The sequence below is a fragment of the Rana temporaria genome, chromosome 9, assembly GCF_905171775.1.
Source record: "Rana temporaria chromosome 9, aRanTem1.1, whole genome shotgun sequence".
Lineage (NCBI taxonomy): Eukaryota > Metazoa > Chordata > Amphibia > Anura > Ranidae > Rana > Rana temporaria.
Window position 1 is genome coordinate 118,183,233 of NC_053497.1, and position 21,299 is coordinate 118,204,531.

Genomic DNA, 21,299 nt, shown 5'->3' on the forward strand with positions numbered 1-21,299 from the left:
ACCGCTATTTTATTCTCTAGGGTGTTAGAAAAAAAATATATATAATGTTTGGGGGTTCTAAGTTATTTTCTAGCAAAAAAAATGTTTTTAACTTGTAAACACCAAATCTCAGAAATAGGCTCGGTACTGTAGTGGTTAATTCCACATTAGCAATAGAGCTGGGATAACAATTAGTTTTTTTTTTCATATGTAAACAAGGCTTTTTCATTATTTTTTTATTTTATTATTAATTAAAAAGCAAAAGATCACATATTTTTTTATTTGTTTTTTCTACTTTTAAGGGTTGAGGAGAGATTTGGGTTTGCTCAGTTTCTTTTTTGCCTTATATGTCCCATTAGGGATATGTCCCTTCACTTCCTGTTCTATAGCTGAAACAGGAAGTGTGAGGAAATCCCTGCATATTAAGCGGGAATCCCTTGGGGACCCCCCAGGTCACCAGAATTGGTGTCCCCATTGGAAGATTTCCTATCTATTACTTTTCTGGGGACAACCCCATTTGATATGTTCTTTACTTTCACCTTCGATGATGATGGTTAACAGGACAAATCGAGAGGGTGGATCTCCACTCTGTACAATACAAAAAAAAAAGTTGTGCCTTTTTTAGTTGTACCTTTTTAATGGTTTGCCTCATCCCTGTACCTGCTACTACTGCAGGAGAGCTTGTTCTTTTGAAAAAACAGGCTTACTGGCTGGATCATCAGCTGAAAAAGACAGGATTTGATTTGACTTGCTGCAGCTTCCAATGCATACTCTAAGAAGATCACTGTGTGCAGTGAAATCAGAGTAAGTGAAGAAGATGCTCCTGTACAACTATGCCTGAGGATAAGGCTGTAGTTCAGCTTTAAGAATACATAGCTAATAGTCATAGGAAGAAGATGGTATAAAGATGGATTTGCATTGTAAGCCTCAAGCGTCCATCCTTCTATGTGCAGTGGGATAAGCGTACATGACACAGTTCATAAAGAAGGCTTTACATAGGGCTGTGCTGCAGAATTCTATGAAGTCCCGTGTGACAAGACAGCAATTAAACAGTCCTGACCCTAGACGCTCTCATTGACTGAGAGGCCGAGGTACGCTGCTGTTTAATACTGCAGCAAGATCACTTTACAGCTTGTGGCTCCACTGCAGAGCATCAGAGTATTGGAGATTCTGTGTCAGGATTAGACAAGGAAAACAAACCCCTGACAGCTCCATTTATAACAGGGCAACTGAGAATTGGCAATGATGTGAAGATAAGGAGTAGCCTCTGGGGGCTCAGTGCGCTCTGCACAGCCTGGAGGAGAGGGCAGCTACAGGCACATACACAATAGGCTGTTGTCCGTAGACCCCAACAAGGGGGTTTTCATATTGCAATTGCTCAGTTAAAATAGACTGGGTAGCATAAACTGTGTATTTTCAATGAGTAATTTAGTTTGCAAGTGCAACACTTGCAGCTATTCACTCTCACAGAGATCCTAGTACTCATGCCAACAATGCCGTCATCTGCTTTCCCCCCCAAAAGAATGAAACATCTTTCTTTTTAGGCATCGTACACGGTCAGTATCTTCGTCCTGGGCCGAGATGACTGCTTATGTGACACTGTCATATAAATCCTGATGCCTGTGCATTTGTCGGCTGTTTTACTAATATTTGTTACTAATCTGCTGTATTTGCAGCCTCTCACTGTGTGACTTGCTACAAGAAGATTCTGAACCTGGTTGATGGTGCAAAAAAAAAGGTGCTGACCACCTGGGGAGAAAAAATAATGAAAGGTTGTCATGGAAAATAACATGATCTGTTCAAGGGATAATTATTACCTTAGTGTTTTTTTAACTTCAGGCATGAAATATGAAGAAAGCGTATCCCTCTATAGTGTGTACTTGTCTCAGTCCAGAGAAACGGTCTTATGCGCCGAACGTCACTGCAAGACCCTATGGATATGTAAAATGACAGCCTCAGTCCAGACTCCATCCAAGCCATGCCTCCAACATGTTTCACCATTTGTCATGATTAAGCTCCAGGGCGGAGTGAAACATGTTTGGGGCGTGGCTTTGCTAGATTCCAGGCTGAGGCTGTCATTTCACATATCCACAGGGTCTTGCAGTGATGTGCGGTTTTTAAGACCTTAAGGTCTTATGGCACCGTACAGACCCTGTGGATATGTGAAATGACAGCCTCAGGCTGGTTTGCAGCTCGGTCGCCCCCCCTACGTGTTTCACTCCATCCCAGAGCTTAATCCATGATAAATGGTGAAACATGGGGGCATGGCTTGGCTGGAGCCTGGGCAGAGGCTGTCATTTCATATATCGGCAGTGTCTTGCAGTGATATGCAATGCAAAGACCTTAAGTAAGGTCTTATGCATCGTACATCACTGCAAAACCCTGTGGATATGTTAAATGACAGCCTCAGCCAAGACCCTTAAGGTCTTATGTGCCGTACATCACTGCAAGACACTTTGGCTATGAGAAATGACAGCCTCAGTCCGGACTCCAACCAAGCCACTCTGTCCTGCAGCATAATCATGATGAATGGTGAAACACCTTGGGGGGTATGACTTGGCTTAAGCCTGGGCTGGGGGTGTCATTTCACATATACCAAGGGTCTTGCAGTGATTTGTGGCGCATAAGACATTTTTTGTCTTTTATATCTTTAAGTTTGATGTACTTTTATACCGAGCATGTCTCTACACCTATCCAAAATTACTCTGCGGCGCCTCTTTCCGATCTCTTTCAGGGAGGCAGAAGCCCAAGACCTTAACAGGGTCAACCTACACCACCACTGGGCACAAGCCTCCCCCTCCCCAACAGGCAACCAAACCCACAGTTCTGCTACCAGGGCTGCTGTTAGAAGTCACTGGGCCCTGTAAAGACTACCTGACAGGGCCCCCCCTGAAAATATCAAACCGATATTTTCATTAAAAATACATTAAAATCATTATTAGCAGACACACACATAACATAACTTACAAAACTTCTTATAAATCTAAAAGATAAAATTGTGATACCCTGCGTGTCTCCCCTCTGCAGCAGCTGAAAGTAGTTCCTATAATTACACCCTTGCAGCACCAATCATCCTCCCTGTCCTGCTCGCATCTGATTTCCCCTGTTGCCCCAGGCCCTTCTGTGTGCATGGGCCCCATACAGGAGGACTGGTGGTACCCCCTGATGAGTGGCCCTGACTGCTATCAGTACCAGATTATCCATCACTCCAGCGCTGTCACACACGCAATGGATGGCCTGGTAGGATGCAATGTGAATCTGATAAAGGAACTATGCCTTCTCCACTCTGTCAAAATGTAAAAAAAAAAAAAAGTTTTGGCCTTAGTTTGTCATTTAATGAGCCTTCTTAATTGGCCACTATTTAATCAGCACTATTTTCTGTTGCTTCTGCCACCTGTTGGTTGCGGATTGTAAATATGAAGTACCGGTATTCATAAGTAATATTTAGCATCTATCTAAATATACATTTAAAAAAAAAAAAAACCTGAGTTGATGTCAATAAAAAAGCTGTAGCTTTCCATTTAAAGGAGTAAGACTGTGATAAACACTAAGCTCTGCTTGGTTGAAGGTTATCCCCCTCATTTCCTCTCCATTTCTGTACTGGTGGCGGGAGGTTGGCCTGTAACATTGGTAAAATTGCTTGGCCAGAGAAACTTGCTTCATTGTCGTTCTGCATCTGTATCTTGCAAACGTTAATGGAAGTTTTGAAGGATTGAGAAAGAGTCGGATGTGCTGACTGTGCGCCAATTGTTCTTCTAGTGCAGGTAACATCTATGATTTAGGAGCCAGTCGGAAGAATTAAAACGACATCAACTTTCCATTTTACATCCAAGGCTCGCAATTTATCCATAGAGGTTATATGCCAGCAGTGAATTTTAGATCCGGTGGAGCAATGGCCTTCCCAAACTACTCGCCTCCTATCTTGTTTTTTTGTTTTTTTTTAATTATGCAACCATCTGCTTATGGGATTTTAGTGGCTGATTCTGAGAAGTTTAAGGTCAGCTTTAGACAGTTACATAAATAGGAGTTGGTTACCTGCCAGAAATCTGCAAGTAAATGCACATAGACTTGTGAACTCCCTTCCCCTGCTGTCTAGTTTGGCTGCGTGACATAAGGAGGATAGCAAATATTTCAATTTGGCTTTCAATATGTATTTCGTGCAGGCCACTGTAGTCAGATTAAGCAAGCTTTTCATTGTGCTGCTGGGCAGAAATACAGCAAATTCCTTTCTTTTAGGTTCAGGGAAAGATGGTGTCCGTTTTTGATCAGGTGGTGCCATGTGTTTTTTCAAGACACGGTTTACTTTTTCTTTTTTTTCTACTTTATTGAAAAGTCACAGTGGAGCTATGGTTCATAGAAATGGATGGTTTGGTAGAGACTCCAGATGAACTCCGGTGTGAAAAAATGCAGGTTACTGCATATAGTGGTGTGCACAGGTCCTTCTAAGATGCAGCGAAGAGGGGTATGAGCAGTATTAAATAGTCCATTTTAAAGTGTATGGAAATCCAAAACCTTTTTTTTTACATTAGGATAGCTTGGACCCCTTGTAAGATCTTTTATTACGGACTAGGTGTAAAGGGGCTTGCAAATAAGGTAAAGCAAAAGGTGAGCGCTGTCTTTGTCCCCGGTTTGTCCTGTGACCATTGTCATAGCTCCTACGAGGGGCGTTCAAGTCAAACCAGGACTTTTAATTTTACAGGTATAAAAATGGATGCTAGTGTGGCGGTACTACATGCCGTGATGGGTGGCAATTGTGTCCTATTACTGATATGCCCAAATGCAATATTCCCCACACAAACGTTCAAGAAACTGGCTGTTCAGTGGTGCTGGGTGCTGTAATGGAAACCGTGGATGATCAAAGTGAAGAAATGTCATCAGCACACCAAGGATTCCTGGAAAAAGGTCCAAAGCTTTTTTTTCGTGGTCACTTGCCTGACGAAGGGGCCCGGCGTGGCTCCTAAACATTGCTGTATGTTTATTATGGGACCACAAAAATAAAGCTTTGCACCCTTTTGAGGAATCTTTGTGTGCTGATGACATTTCTATACTATTACTGATATACAAGATGGCAGACAACAGTGTTTTCATGGAACAGTGTGTAGTCATTAGGTTACTTGTTAATGAAGGCACAGTACAATGATGAAACGCTCAGCCGCAGTAAGACATTTGAATGGTGTAAACGTTTCAAAGATGGCCATACGTCCGTCAGTGACAATGCTGTCTGTGGTGGTTCCCGGCCCACAGCAGTCATTTCTGTGAACATTCAGCACGTGGAACACCTGATCCTGGATAATGGATGTGTAACCTGTTGTGAAATTGCACAAGAGACAAATCTTTCATTTCAGCACTGATAACAAAGTAAAGTAGACTGTCCTAGGATGTTCTGGGCATACTGGCAAATCTTTCTAAGCTGAAGCTTTACAGGCATTAGTTAAAGGGGTTGTAAACCCTCACGGTGAAAAACCTTTTGTGATGCAGCTCCCCCCCAGAGCCCCCCTTTTACTTACCTGAACCCGATTGTTCCAGCAATGGGGACGAGCACAGCAGCTCCAGCTCTTGGGTCCTCATTGGATAGATTGATAGCAGGAGGAGCCATTGGCGGGGCAAGGCCGAGTTGAGTCTTGCTGTCTGTGTCAATGAAAGCAGGGGCAGGACTCAGGAGCGCGCCCACACAAATGCCCCCAGGGAGAGCAGCCAGAACCTTAAGGTCTTATGTGCCGTAGATCACTGCCAGACCCTGTGGATATGTAAAACGACAGCCTGGACCTTAAAGGTGTTGTAAACCCTCGTGGTTTTTCACCTTAATGCATTAATGCACCTCTTGTGATACAGAGGCCCCCCTTTTACTTACCCGAAACCCGGTCTTTCCAGCCGGTCTTCTGATGGGATAGATTGAGATCAGCGTAGCCATTGGCTCCCGCTGCTGTTAATCAAATCCAATTAGGCGGGGGTGGGGGCGAGTCCTGTCCTGCTGTCTGTGTCAATAGACACAGCAGCAGGACATGGGGGCGTGCCCACACGACTGCCACGAGGGAGAGTGGCTCTCCAACAGGGCACTCGAGAAAAGGAGGAGCCGGAAGCGCTGTGGGGGGAACCCCTTGAATCACTGCACAGAGGAGGTAAGTATGACATGTTTGTTTATTTAAAAAAAATAATTAAGCTTTACAATCACTTAAAATGCTGGGATAAATGTATATATGAAGCAGGGGAGTATGTTGAAAAATAAATGCAGTGTTCTTTTATTATATAAACTCTGTAGTGATTTCCTGTTATAAAAAAGGTTACATTGGCTTTAACCATTTCCTGCTCTCTCCGAATATAAAATGAGTAAATGTATAAAAAAAAAATGTATCAGGCTTCAGATATTCTTTAACATAGATTTGTAAATTTGCCGAAAATGTTCCCCCCCTTTTTTTTTGTGTTTTGTGAACTGCTGCATGTCCAAGGACACTTTTTTTTTCTTGGTGACAGGTTTCTTTTTATAGCATGGGAAGAATGTATTGAATCTGTTTTTCTCGATATTGTGTCCAGAAGGGCCGTCGCTTTCTGACCCGAGTGTTGCTATTTATATATATATTGTTCTATATTATTATTTCTCATGGCTAGAAGAGGTCCCAGAACTCCTGATGACAAAGACCTCTTCTGTACTTAGACTGAGTAATCAATGAGCTGTCTCTCTATATAGCTGTGGATTTGCAGCTAACTGATGTAATTCATGTTGGATGCCGGAGTTTCTATTTTCTTCTCCTCCGCCCTCTTTCTCCTCTCGTTCTCCTTTTCTTAAGACCAGTGCTGTCTGCTTGCTCCCTCCTTCCTCATGATCCCTCTGGAAGCATTAAGACCATCCACTTTCAGCAGTGCATTAATATTTCATTGCTGTGATGAGTCAGGAGGTGGGAGGCAGAAACAGCCAAACCCATCCTTGGAAAAAAATCCTGTTGGAAAGTGCTGAGCCGAGGTAATAGCTGCTCGCTGTGTTCTTCTGCATGAGCCGCTGGCCACACTCACCTTAATACAGCCAGGATGTTAAATAAAATAGCTTCAGGTAAACCTTGCAAATGGATATTTAAGTGAACCTGTAGACAAGCTATTGAAATTCTAGTAGCTACATAGTCTTAAGCCGTAAATGAGCTTTAAAACAAGCTCTCTCACCTCTGTAGCTGCAAGCACTGTGGCACATTTTATCCACAAACGTCGCACCAGAAGGGAAAGCTCAACCTTGAGCTGCTCTCTTCCATCACCCAGTACTACTTTCTCTCCTCCTGGGGGCCCCCATGCTGACCCCCTTCCCTTTTTTTTCTTTAACTTTTCCAGACGTCTTCAGGCTTTCAGGTTAGTCACTTGACACACATGGTTCCCTTTGCTACAATTTAAAGTAGTGAGTGTACAGCTTGTATAACAGTGTAAATTTGCTGTCCCCTCAAAATAACTCAACACACAGCCATTAATGTCTAAACCGCTGGCAACAAAAATAAGTACACCCCTAGGTGAAAATGTCCAAATAGGGCCCAAAGTGTCAATATTTTTTGTTGCCACCATTATTTTTGATTGATCCCGTGACCAAGTCCTGTCGTGACGAAACGTAGGGAGGCGGCGTTCTGACATCACAGCGTCTTTCCTTCTACCCGATACGGGCTGTATATGCTGAAGCTGGCCGGCTTTCATGCTCTGCAAACTTGAATGCAATGTTAGTGTAACTTCACTTATTTTAACGAATAAATTAAGGTTTTACACCATGTGAGCCCTTTTTATTCCTACATACCCTCGGATGGCATATCGGGAGTCTCTCTAAAGATACGAATCACGTGTTTCCATCATCTGGCTTCTTACTGGACACCTTTATCCATATCTCTTACCATGCTGTTTTTGATCTCTTATAATCTGGAGATCAACTCCATTCGGTAAGAGGCTTGATTTGACTGCAGTGGAGGCTCTTTCCTGTGAATCACTTTCCTGTGTGGATTTTCATATACACTTGGGAGAACATATACACTAATTTGCCTATGGGCGGATTTATTTATGCACATTAAAATGAACATTTATGTGTTTTTACTTATTTAAATTTTTTTATTTTAGCGCAGTCTTTTTTCCTTTGCACCATTATTTTGCAGCACTGCCTTATTAACCCTCTTGGGCATGGAGTTCACCAGAGCTTCACAAGTTGCCACTGGAGTCCCTCTTCCACCCCTCCATGACTACATCACGGAGCTGGTGGATGTTGTAGACCTTACGCTCCTCCACCTTCAGTTTGAGGATACCCCACAGATGCTCAATAGGGTTTAGGTCTGGAGAAATGCTTGGCCAGTCCATCACCATTACCTTCAGCTTCTTTAGCAAGTGGTCATCTTGGAGCTGTGTTTCGGGTCGGTATCATGTTGGAATACTGCCCTGCAGCCCAGTTCCTGAAGGGAGAGGATCATGGTCTGCTTCAGTATGTCACAGTACATATTGACATTCATGGTTCCCTCAATGAACTGTAGCTCCCCAGTGCCGGCAGCACTCATGCAGCCCCAGACCATGACACTCCCACCACCATGCTTGACTGTAGGCAAGACACAATTGTCTTTGTACTCCTCACCTGGTTGCTGCCACACACGCTTGACACCATCTGAACCTAATAAGTTTATCTTGGTCTCATTAGACCACAGGACATGGTTCCAGTAATCCATGTTTTTAGTCTGCTTGTCTTCAGCAAACTTTGCAGGCTTTCTTGTGCATCATTTTTAGAAGAGGCTTCCTTCTGGGATGACAACAATGCAGACCAATTTGATGCAGTGTGTGGCGTATGGTCTGGGCACTGACAGGCTGACCCCCCACCCCTTCAACCTCTGGAGCAATGCTGGCAGCAATCATACATTTATTTCCCAAAGACAACCTCTGGAAATAACGCTGAGCATGTGCACTCAACGTCTTTGGTCGACCATATATTGGTTAGGTCATTAGAAGTGACTTCTTATAGCAGAGGAACAAAGTAGCAGAGAGAAATTACACTTAGTGCTCTGGATTGAGACAGTACACATTATAGAGGGATATGCTTTGTTCATACTTCATGTCTGAGGTTTACAAGCACTTTAAGCTTTGACCATTGTTTGCTTGAAATTCATTCTCAGAAACTCTGTTTACCCGGCTTTCCTCTCCAAGCGCAGTGACTCATCTGCTCAGCTACCCCTCTCTGGCCACAGGTTAACTTGGCACGGGACCTCTACCTTGACCCTCATATTTTAAGGCTTTTATACCCAAGCTTTTGATGTCCTCATCACTGATTTCCTACAAGTCAGTGCAAATGTAAAAATGGATTAAAAAAAGAGGCTTGCAGCAAGAGAAATAAATAAAAAATGTTTCTTGTATACACTGATCAGCGATTTAATATTATGATCACTAACCAGTATTAAGTGTATTGCTTGTTTTTGAACCATGGCATCAGAAAGTGAAAATGTTGTCCCCAAAGCTGATGCTTTGACAGAAGAGAAAAATGGCCAAGCGTAAGCATATGAGTCACTTTGACAAAAGCTAAATTATAACGGCTACACTACTGGGTCAGAGCAACTCCAAAATTGCAGCTCTTGTGGGATGTTTCTGGTCTGCAGTGCTCAGGACCTACTAAAAGTGGTTCAAGGAAAGAAAACCGGTTATCCGGCAACAGGCTCATGGGGGGGGGGGGGCCATGGCTCATTAATGTACAAGGGGAGTGAAGACTGGCCCGTGTAGTCTGATCCAATAGAAGAACTACTGTAGCTCAAATTGCAAAAACGGTTAATGCTGGTTCCGATAGAAAGGTGTCAGAACACACAGAGCATCCACAGACTAGTCAGGGTGCCCATGCTGACCCTTGTCCACAGCCAAACGCGCCTATACTTGTGTTGCAGCACAGTATTGCATATAAAAATTACTTTTACCTATCATGAAAATTATATCTTTTTCTAGGCCCGCTTTAACGCAAGTATGAAAGTTCTGCAAGCCTGGGATCCCAAACCCTGCCCTCTGAGTCATTATGCTGTTTAATTATATACTCCCTAATCCGTCAGAAACTACAACCCCCCCGATCCACCCCTTGCTACATATTGCAAGAATGTAGATCTGAGGCAGGATGTAGCATGGCACAACAAGATAGGCTAAAGGCTGAATGTCCTGCTTTGGGAAACCCGTTTTTATATCTGGATAGCACTTGCAGCTCACTGATTGATTTCACTTGTTACCTTCAGGCACTGTTTAATTTTTTCGATTGGCCATTAAAAGAATGGTCTTGGAAACCACAAGCGGCTCTTGGCTCTCTCCGGTAATATTCGTATATGGTACACATTTGTTCCAGCTCAGTAGCACTTTATTAGGATAATAAAAATTACAACAGATTTCCATTTTATCCTGGAACACGGCACTGAGTGAACTGCGCAGTCAGTGTTAACGTCTTGTGCCTCTTGTTAATTCGTTGTGAAGGAATTTCTTTCCTAACATACTATAGAAGCTCTTGCATAAAAGATGTATAGTTTCCGATGTTGCATCACGTGTGAGCTCGCTTGTGGCTCTGCTGTGGGCGCCATGGCTGGAGAGCCAGTTTAAATAGATTTTTTGTTTCTGCCAGGGTTGTATAATTATCTTATTGTACTCTCTACACTGGTGGTGTGGTAAGGCCCATTGCCAAGAAAATCATGCAACTCCTACACCTGCACATTACGTTGACCAGCTGGCAGTCTGCAATGATTTTAATCTTCCTGGGTGATGGACACATCTTGCATGTTACAATCAACTTTAAAAAAAAATCATGTGATATAAGGACCTACCTAATGTATTCAATCAATTCATATTCAATCAAGCAGGCCCTTGCCCTACATAGTTGTTGGTAGATCTAAGACATTCACACTTGAGCATTTTTCTTATCATTTTCCTACGCCTGACTACGCAAAATCCTATTCTTTCTAATTTTCACTGTTTACACCTGTCTGCTCATTTACTTTAACACCCTCAAACTACACAAGCTTTTTTTTTGCGTATTCAGGCGTTTTTGATCTCATAGACCTCAATAGGAAAAGGTTCTCACACATGAAGAATTAATTTCCCCCAGTAGAACTGCTTTCGTTTTCTTGCCCAACCTAGAAAAAAAAAAGAAGTTCCAGTTGATACACGTGCAAAAACACCTGAAAAAAAGGCTTCAAAATCACCAGGAATACGCTCTGTCCAGGTGTGAATGTAGGCTTAATTGTGATTCTTGAGCCTGGGTTCACACTATAGTGATGTGTGAACCAGTGCGATTCCAGCGCCGCTTCCTGCATTGCATCACTCCTGCAGGTAGTTCACACAGCCCTCTGCGAACTGCTGCGGTTGTCAATTCAATGTTGATGACACCCCCAGATCGGTTCACAGATCACAGTGCGAACTGTGGATTTGGACAGGAATTGGATCACAAGGGTGTGAACACCCATGTGATCCAATTAGAGTACGAGGGGGGGGGGGGGGGGAAACGAATAACCCGTATCGTTATACCTTGAAAATAAATTGACAAACCTGTAAGAGGTTCAATTTGTTCAGCACTCTTTCCAAAGCTCTGCTGGGCAAAAGTTAGAAGGTGTTTTTCTTCTGTGTGAATAAGTCCACGTTCATGTTCAACACTACCCCAGCAAGACTTTGTGCTATGGGCGCATCCAAATTGGTTGAGCAACTGTGGCTAGAACTCCACAGTGTGCAGTTGGAGACTCTGTTTTCATGTTACCACTTGGATCAGTGGCGTAGCTTGAAGCTTGTGGGCCCTGATGCAAAAGTTATCCTGGGCCCCCCCACTACCACCCACCACTTCTACTGTGCCTGCTGATACACCCACCGCACGCCAAGATATTCAAAGTGGCTTAAGAGTTTTGAGTTTTCAGAGTTCCTCCTTGCATCAGGACAGGGACCCCTGGCAGGTCACTTGGCAGAGCTCCTTTCCGATCCCAACACTGTTTACAGCTCCTCCTCCACACAATACACAGGGCTGAAATCACTAGACATGTGCACTGCCGAAAATTGAATGAATTTTTTTCGTTTTCCTGGTCATTCGTTATGATCGCAATTCGTAAATTGGAAAGGATAACTTACTAATAACAACTATTAAATTATAGGTATTGGAATTTCCTTTCAAATTTGGCTATTGGTGAACATAATGAATACAAATTATTCAAAATAATGAATGTCGCATCTAAACAAATGGAATGGAACAAATTAATAAAAAAATAATACATTACTAATTGTTTATTATTAATTTGTTACTTCGGATAATTTGTATCTTAGATCTGGGGGGCAAGGCCATATGACACAATCTGGAGCCTGTAGCCCCTCAGGGGATGTTAAGGAATTTATTTCAGCAATTTCTGAAGGTCTCTCTGTCATTGTTGGCAAGTGTTGCGTTTTTGCTGGTTCTTAGGGATCTGGCACCCGCCAGCATCCTTAACAACGAATGCGTAGCTGATTGTTAAGGAGCCAGCACATGCTGGCCTCCTTAGCAATCAGCAGATAGGTAGAAAAAAATGCACTCTCCCCAATCTTCTGCCAGGGTAGCATGGGCACAATCTGTTGATCCAGCTCCTCTGGTCCGGCTGTCCCTTTCTCTTCTCCCCTTACAGCTGTTGCTCCAGGCTGACCCACCCGCCCTCTGTCTCTCCGCCTCCTCCTCCCCTCCGGTAGTATCATTGCTTCTACTGACCACTGAGGGGGAGGCCTTCTCACTGGTTCTAGATTCTTAACAACCACCTGCCGGCATCCTTGAAAACCAACACCCGACGGTGTCCTTAACAACCAGCTATTCACGCAGATGGGCTGTAATGCAACACATGTAAAATGCAATATGCGTTTTAAAAGTGCCGCAGTGTGAAATTATATGCACCACAGTGTGAAAGCATTCTAAGTGAGCAGTCTGTGCAATCCCTCAGCACTGCAGATCTATTTTACGATGTAACTGATTAAAAAAGCCCAGTTCCAGCCAAAACTTTTTGTTTGTGATAGACTAGGTTAAAGTAAATGTTTATTTTGCGGTCTGTGACCCCCTTCAGGAAGATTGTACCTCATTTCCTTTCCTTGTGACAGCTGGCCTAGAAATGAGGAAATCTGTAGTTTTAGGGACAGGGTGATCCAGACATTAATAATAACCTGACAGAGGTTCTAATCCTTTATCATTGTTCTGAAAATGTGTTTTTTTGTGTCCCTAATGGAGAGATTGCCCATTACTTCCTGTTCATTCAAGAAGTGAGAGGAAATCTCCCCCAGAGAAACATACACCAGAGATAAAAAGTAACAAAAGGTCCATCCCACCCCTACTCTGTTTTGGCAGGAGTTGGGCTCCAAACAACCTTTGTGGATAATCTTGATCATTAAAGGCTTGTTTACACCAGCCATGTTGGGCAACATTTCCCAGCACCTAGACAAGGCAATTTGCCTTATGTCCTATTTCTTCAGTTCATTATATTGTGGTGCATTGGTGTGCACTGGAAAAACAAAAGGACATGTTCAGCACGTTCTGATGTTCTGTAATGCAACACGACACGCTGCAGTGCAAAGAAGTAAAAAAAGAAGTTAAAAAAGCTTTTTTAGCAATGCAGGGCATATGCACAACACTCACCAGTGCATGTGCATTATGAGCACCTTACTCATACTTGCTGGTGTGAATGAGCCCTAAAAGCAGAGTAATAAAAACAGGAAGAATGTGTTCTAAACTTCTATATCCATCATGTGATTGGAGGTCAGATATTGTTGATGGCTGCTAATTTGTGCATGGTTGTCCAAAGTGTTTCTGATTGGTAATTTTTTGCTTAGGTTTGGAGGATCTAGTATTGGCGGAGATAAGTTCCCCCAGTCGGACGCAAACGGGCGACAGCAGCAGTGTCTCATCCTTCAGCTACCGAGAGATGATGAAAGAAAACACAGTGCCCAGTAGCAATAAGGTAATATACGTATACTTCTCATTTTAAATATTTTCTGTCACTTTAAAATTTTGTTTCAATGTTATTAACCAAAATCGCTATTTTTAGAGCCAATTCTTTCTATTCCTACAGTTCATCTGATTCTCAGAGGAGAGTCAAGATTATTGTTTGCGAGAGTAGTGTAAAATAAATGACCGGAGCCAGGTGTCAGTCTTACTGACAGCAGCTCTAAAGTGTCACAGCTGATTGATGAATAAAATATTTCAGAAATTACAGGTTCTCTTGAAGGTACCCATACAAGGAAATAAAGTTCATTGTAAGATTTATTTATTTATTTTTATTTGTATGTATTACTTTCCTATTTATTTGTTATGATGACATTGCACAGACCTCAAGTTTTGCACTCGCATACTCGCATTTTGCGAGTGAAAAACGAGGTCTGGCGAGGAGCTGGGCTGCCTGGGAGTGGGGGGGTGAGTACTGCGGCTGTTAGAACTTACATTTCCTCCGCTCTGCTCGTTCACACAGCCCCGCCTCCTCCTAACCCCGCACCTATGATAGACAGAATGCGGGTCCAATGCTGGGATGTGTTGTTTATCACAGGTGCGGGGTCAGGAGGAGGCGGGGCTGTGTGAATGAGCAGAGCGGAGGAAATGTAAGTTCTTACAGCGGGCTATACCGCTCCGCGATCTGCGGCTCTCCTCTTCATTCTCCCATGATCTGGCCGCCGGGGGGAGGGCCGCACAATGACTTTGCAATCTGGGGGGGGCCGCACAATGACTCTGCAATCTGGGGGGGGGGGGCGCACAATGACTCTGCAATCGCGGGGGACAGTGAGGCTGCAATGTGGGGCGCAGTGAGGCTGCAATGTGGGGCACAGGTGAGGCTGTGCTGAAGGGAACTGATTAAGTTGTTGTTAATATTTATTTCTGTAACTTTATTCTGCATAAAACATTTAAATGTAATTTCATGAGATCATTTATGAGGGTGTGATTAGTGGCAGAATTAGGGGCGGAGCAGGGTGGGGGTTGGGTGGGGCAACTGGTGGCGAGTAACCCTTGAGGCCTGGCTAGTGGCTCAAGACTTGACATTTTGAGCCCTGACATTGCATATACTAGTTCTCTGCTCTGAGTAGATTTTTTTTTCTTGGTAGCTTTATAGATTTAAGAGCCTGCACGTATCCTAGCCACAAACGGTGTGTTTGATAAGCTATAATTTATACAGGACATCATAAGACTCAAAGGCAGACTTTCCTGTATAGGTTACAAACTGTCAAAAATCCTGTCCTATACTTTATAGTCCTAAAGCCAGATTGTTACTTTTGTCTTCCTATTGGGGAATCCTGCCTCTAGTTCTGCTCTACCAGTATGACTCATCTCCATTAAATAAGCATAGCGCACACAGTAGTCACTCCCCTCCAGCACACACATTGGTCTCCTGTATTCCACCTCCAGCACACACATTGCTCTCCTGTATTCCACCTCCCAGCACACACATTGCTCTCCTGTATTCCACCTCCCAGCACACACATTGCTCTCCTGTATTCCACCTCCAGCACACACATTGCTCTCCTGTATTCCACCTCCCAGCACACACATTGCTCTCCTGTATTCCACCTCCCAGCACACACATTGCTCTCCTGTATTCCACCTCCAGCACACACATTGCTCTCCTGTATTCCACCTCCAGCACACACATTGCTCTCCTGTATTCCACCTCCAGCACACACATTGCTCTCCTGTATTCCACCTCCAGCACACACATTGCTCTCCTGTATTCCACCTCCAGCACACACATTGGTTTCTCTCCTTTATCCCACCTCCAGCACATACATTGGTTTCTCTCCTTTATCCCACCTCCAGCACATACTTCGGTTTCTCACCTGTATCCCACCTCCAGCACATACATTGGTTTCTCTCCTTTATCCCACCTCCAGCACATACTTCGGTTTCTCACCTGTATGCCACCCCCAGCAAACACATTGTTTTCTCTCCTGTATTCCACTCCCAGCACACACATTGGCTTCTCTCTTGTATTCCTCCACTAGAACACACATTGGTTTCTCTCCTGTATCCCACCCCCAGCACACAGATTGGTTTCTCTGCTTTATCCCACCTCCAGCACATACATTGGTTTCTCTCCTTTATCCCACCTCCAGCACATACATTGGTTTCTCTCCTTTATCCCACCTCCAGCACATACATTGGTTTCTCTCCTTTATCCCACCTCCAGCACATACATTGGTTTCTCACCTGTATCCCACCTCCAGCACATACATTGGTTTCTCACCTGTATCCCACCTCCAGCACATACATTGGTTTCTCACCTGTATCCCACCCCCAGCAAACACATTGTTTCCTCTCCTGTATTCCACTCCCAGCACACACATTGGCTTATCTCTTGTATTCCTCCACTAGAACAATGTGTGTGCTGGGAGTGGAATACAGGAGAGAAAACAATGTGTGCTAGGGGTGGGATACAAGAGAAAAACCAATGTGTTTGCTGGGGGTGGGATACAGGAGAGAAACCAATGTGTTTGCTGGGGGTGGGATACAGGAGAGAAACCAATGTTTGTGCTGAGGGTGGAATACAGGAGAGAAACCCATGTAAAGTGCTGGAGGTGGGATACAAGAGAGAAACCAATGTTTGTTCTAGTGAAGGGATACAGGAGAGAAACCACTGTGTGTGCTGGGGGTGGTAAACAGGAGAGAAACCAATGTGTGTGCTGGGGATGGGATACAGGAGATAAACCAATTTTAATGTGCTGGAGGTGGGATACAAGAGAGAAACCAATGTCTGAGTGTGAGTGAGTGAATAACTTGTATAGCGCTACAAATGCGAACTGAATCGCCTCAAGGCGCTTGGTATCCATTTTCTTCTTTAGCCTTCAGAAGAGGTGGGTCTTGAGTTTTTTTCTAAAAGGCCTGTTAACTTTCTTCCGTTCGGATGTTAATTGGTAACACGTTCCACAGTCGAAGTCCTTGGACTGCGAATCTTCGTTCTCCTTTAGACTTGTAGTGGACCTCGGGGATTTGAAGTAGATTTTGGTTGGTTGATCGAAGAACGCAATTGGGGTTGTGGTATTTTATTTTCTCACATGAATTTTGGGGGGCGAGTCCTTGTACATATTTGTGAGTCAGGCAGAGGGCCTTAAATGTGACTCAGTCTTTTACGGACAGCCAATGGAGGGTCCTCAGGGACGGAGTGATTGATTCCCAGGGTTTTTACTGCCGTGTTCTGGACGACTTGTAGACGAGCAATCTGGTATTTTGGGAGTCCAAGGTAGAGGGAGTTTGCATAGTCGAGCCTGGAGTTGATTATTGTTCCAACCACTACTGGCAGGCGGAGAAGATGGTGAGATCCGCTGACTACTGATCCTATTTGTGCATCCATAGTCATGTCGGAGTCAAAGGTGACTCCTAGACTTTTGACTTTGGTGCTTGGGGTGATGGTTTGTCCAAAAATGGTGGGTGGCGTCCATGTCGTCCTAACATTTATCTTTCGGTTTGCATGAAGTAGAAGAAGTTCTGTTTTGGATCCATTAAGTTTTAAGGTGACTCTCCGTCATCCAGTTGTCTATCAATGTGAGGCATTGTTCTAGTCCGTGGTATTGGTCTTTTTTGTTGCTGATGCGAAAGTAAAGTTTAGTGTTGTCAGCGTAGGAAAGGTAGAGTAGGTCCTGATTACTGATAATTTTGAGGAGTGGGCGGAGATAGATGTTGAATAGTACGGGCGACAGGGGTGATCCTTGGGGGACTCTGCATGAAATGGTTCGTGCTTCTGAAGTGAAGGGTCCTAGTTTCACTGTCTGGGATCGATTTTCCAGGAATGATGTGAACCAGGGTAGATCCGAGTCTGCAACTCTGTCTACTTCTGTGAGGCGAGTTGGCAACATTTTGTGGTCTACTGTGTCAAAGACTGCACTATGGTCCAGCAGTATCAGAAGACAGGATTCTCCTTCGTCTGCTGCTTCAAGGGCATCATCCCATATTTTGAGAAGTGCTGTTTCAATGTCTGTGCTGGAGGTGGAATACAGGAGGAAACCAATGTGTTTTTCTGAGCTCCAGGTCTCTAGTCCCACAAACGTTCTTAAATGAAACAAGGGCTTGACCGATCGGATCCATTTGACACAGGCTTTCTATGCTTGGATAAATAGTACCCAAGCCTCGCAAAGATGACTCAAGATCCTGCAAGGTTTTGCCTGTAATGCGGCCTCCGGGAGCTGGACCCTGCAAAGTCGAATCCTGGACATCACAGGGCTTAGGCATTCCTGCAGGGTGCTGTACAGGTCCAAGGGAGTGGACCCTAAACATCAAAAGGGTACCCAGTCCTTGAAGGTCCTCAAGTGGCACGAACCCGCCGTTAAGGGTGAAGAGTCAGGACTGCCCTATCAGGGTTCAGTCCAACAATGCTACTGCAGTGACCTATATAAACCACCAAGGTGGCACCAGGAGTCGTTTAGCTCTGAAGGAGGTGAACCACATACTAGATACTATCCCGAGCAAGGGATCCTCTGGCAAGCGGAGCAGATGCTCTGATGCATGGAGACAGTACTCCCTGGTTTATACTTTCCCTCCAATCCCTCTCCTTCCATATTTTTTGAGTAGCATTCGGAAAGAGAGAGTTCCACTCATTCTGGTGGCACCATGCTGGCCCAGAAGGCCCTGGTTCCCGTAAATTGTGAGATTGACAACAGGCGGGCCATGGGCACTTCCATGTTGCCCCGATCTACTGTCTCGTGGTCCTATATTCCACCCCAATTTACAGTCTCTGAATTCGACAGCATGGCTATTGAAGCCAGGGTGCTGAAGGACTGCGGTATCTCGGGATCAGTAGTGTCTACCCTAGTGAATGCTAGAAAAGCGGTCACTAGGAAGATCTATTATAAAGTCTGGAAGACTTGTATTGCTTGGTGTGAAGCAAAAAAATGTTATCCTCGGAAATACGTGATTGGGAGAATTCTCTATTTTCTACAGCCAGCTGTAGAAATCAAATTGGTGTTGAGTACAGTCAGAGGTCAAGTTTTCGGCCCTATCGGTATTCTTCCAAAGGCCTTTAGCCTCCCATTCACTGGTCCGAACCTTTATGCAGGGAGAAACTCGATTGCTTCCCCCTATTAGATCACCTATGTGTCATTGGGACTTGAACTTTGTGCTGTCTATGTTACAGAAACAACCATTTGAACCTATTAAGGAAATTCCATTGGCCCTTTCATGCAGGGATCCTTTACCACGATAGAGTCGTGTCATGACCTATTGCATCCTTTTTGCCTAAAGTGGTCTCGGCCTTTAATTTAAATCAGGACATTATTTTGCCTTCTTTTTTTTCTCTGTCTCTTTTGGCGGAAAAGAGATGACTGCATTCTTTGGACTTTGTCCGGGCAGTCAAGGTTTTTGTCTAGATCTGCGGAGAGCCGAGGATCAGACTCCTTTTTTGTTTTACCAAAAGGACCCAAGAAGGGGCAGACAGCTTCCAAAGATTCCATTGCCAATTGGGTCCGTCAATTGGTCATTCAGGCCTATGGTAAGATCCTCCCTTTAGGGTGAGAGCTCATTCTACCAGGGGTGTAGGAACCTCCTTGAGCTTTTTGTCATCAGGTATCTGTGTCTCCGATTTTTAAGGCTGATACCTGGTCTTCAGTGCATACGTTCACAAAATGTTATCAAGTGGATGTTCGAGCAGCCGAGGATTCGGCTTTTGGGCGCAGGGGGCTGCCATATAAGTTCTGTTGGTTATTGTTTGGCAGGGTCCCCCCCTTCAAGGCTATTGCTCTGGGACTTCCCAGTAGGTAATGAATATTAGTCTATAACTCTGTGTCCCATGATGTATGAAAAAGAAAATTGGATTTTTTTCTTCATACTTGCCTGTAAAATCCTTTTCTTTGAGTACATCATGGGACACAGAGGAGAGAGTATTTTTCAGTTCTGTAGGTGCCACACAGATTAGAAGAGAGCCTTTTGGAACTGGGGTGGATAGCAGGTACCTCCCTACCCCTCTCCTTATCCCTTCATTGTTCACTCTGCACTACCCTGCCCTGCATAGAACAGACGTCTGCCAGCTGCATAGCTGCAATATTCTTGCTTCTGAGTGCAAATTTATAAACTTCTCATGTATGTTAAATAATATATGACTGGTCATTTACCACATACATTTAATATATGCCTTTTATGTCATCCTCTGTTCCATGTTAGCTTATAAACCTTAAACCTCATACCATTTTGTTTTCCTTTATTCTGCATGTTTATAATGGTATGTATGTATGTATGTATGTATGTATGTATGTATGTATGTATGTTTAATGAACAACTTACTGTAATGGCCCACAGTTCTAGAGATTTATTATACTGCAACTTGTGATTAATTCCATCCTTCTATTGAAAATCTGTGAACTAAAATTGAACTGCCGTCGCTTGCAATACAACTGATTTGGAGCATGTTGAGGATTTTCCAGTTGATGAAATGGAACATTATTAAATCTAACTTTGTGATAAAAATCATTTGTGTGTGCCCAGCCTAAACTAGCTTGGCTACTCCTGCACCCTCCTCCCGGCAGTGACTTGTCAGCTTTTTAGATTTCTGATCTCTAATGTAAACGCAGAGCAGGTAGTCTGAGAAGGAGGGAACAGGGGAAGCTGCGTTGTTGAGAAAGCTGACTCAACCAACTTAAAGCGGTGCCTCACCCAAAAGGGGAAGCTTCTGGGACACACGCAGATACCAGAAGATGCTGGGGCCATATAGAATGCGTAGCGTGACTCGTGCATGCGCAGTAGGAAACTGTTTGTAAAGCCCGACGGCTTCCCTGCCAGTTTTCCTTACTTACGCCGCCGGCGCTTACACTCAAAGCCAATTGACGAATCGACTCTGGGTGCTGACGTTGCATTATCCTTGGACAGGTAAATGTCCTTATATTAAAAGTCAACAGCTACAGTATTTGTAGCTGCTGACTTTTATTAAAACAATTAAAAACTGGAGCTCCTCTTATTTTCTTTACTTTGAATTTGAGGATGAATTACTCTGCAGTGCCTTGTTCTAAAGATCATTTTTTGTTAAATATATGTAATTGGAGATGCATAGCCTGGCCAATGCTGGAGAATGAAAGAGGGATCTTGAGTGGTTGCTTTGGATATGGGATCCTTTTATCACTATAATAGACTGCTTTGTGATGTATTTTCTAGTCTAACAGTGGAAGTCCACAGTCCCAGCCTCAAAGACCAGCTGAGCTGTCAGATGAAGAAGTTTCTGACCTTTTCCAGAGATTAGCCGAAATTCAACAAGAGAAGTGGATGCTGGAAGAAAAGGTAAATCTATTTACTAAATGTTTTATTACCCATAGTGTATATTTCCTATGACTTTGAACTGGTGGGCTCTAATAAGACTGGTGTGAACATCAGTCCTTTTTATTTATGGTTCTGCTCATTAGGATCTGTGTTGTCAAAG

General features: G+C 43.8%; 1 protein-coding gene across 2 annotated transcripts in view; it reads left to right on the top strand.

Annotated features, from left to right (window-relative positions):
- The window catches only part of GRIPAP1 (GRIP1 associated protein 1), a 149,483-nt gene that overhangs the window by 85,424 nt on the left and 42,760 nt on the right, over positions 1-21,299 (top strand). For both annotated transcript variants that reach the window (XM_040324268.1, XM_040324269.1), the window contains 2 exons: positions 13,756-13,883; positions 21,038-21,160. In XM_040324268.1, coding sequence (XP_040180202.1) covers positions 13,756-13,883; positions 21,038-21,160 — 251 coding nt within the window. The remainder of the gene's footprint in view (positions 1-13,755; positions 13,884-21,037; positions 21,161-21,299) is intronic.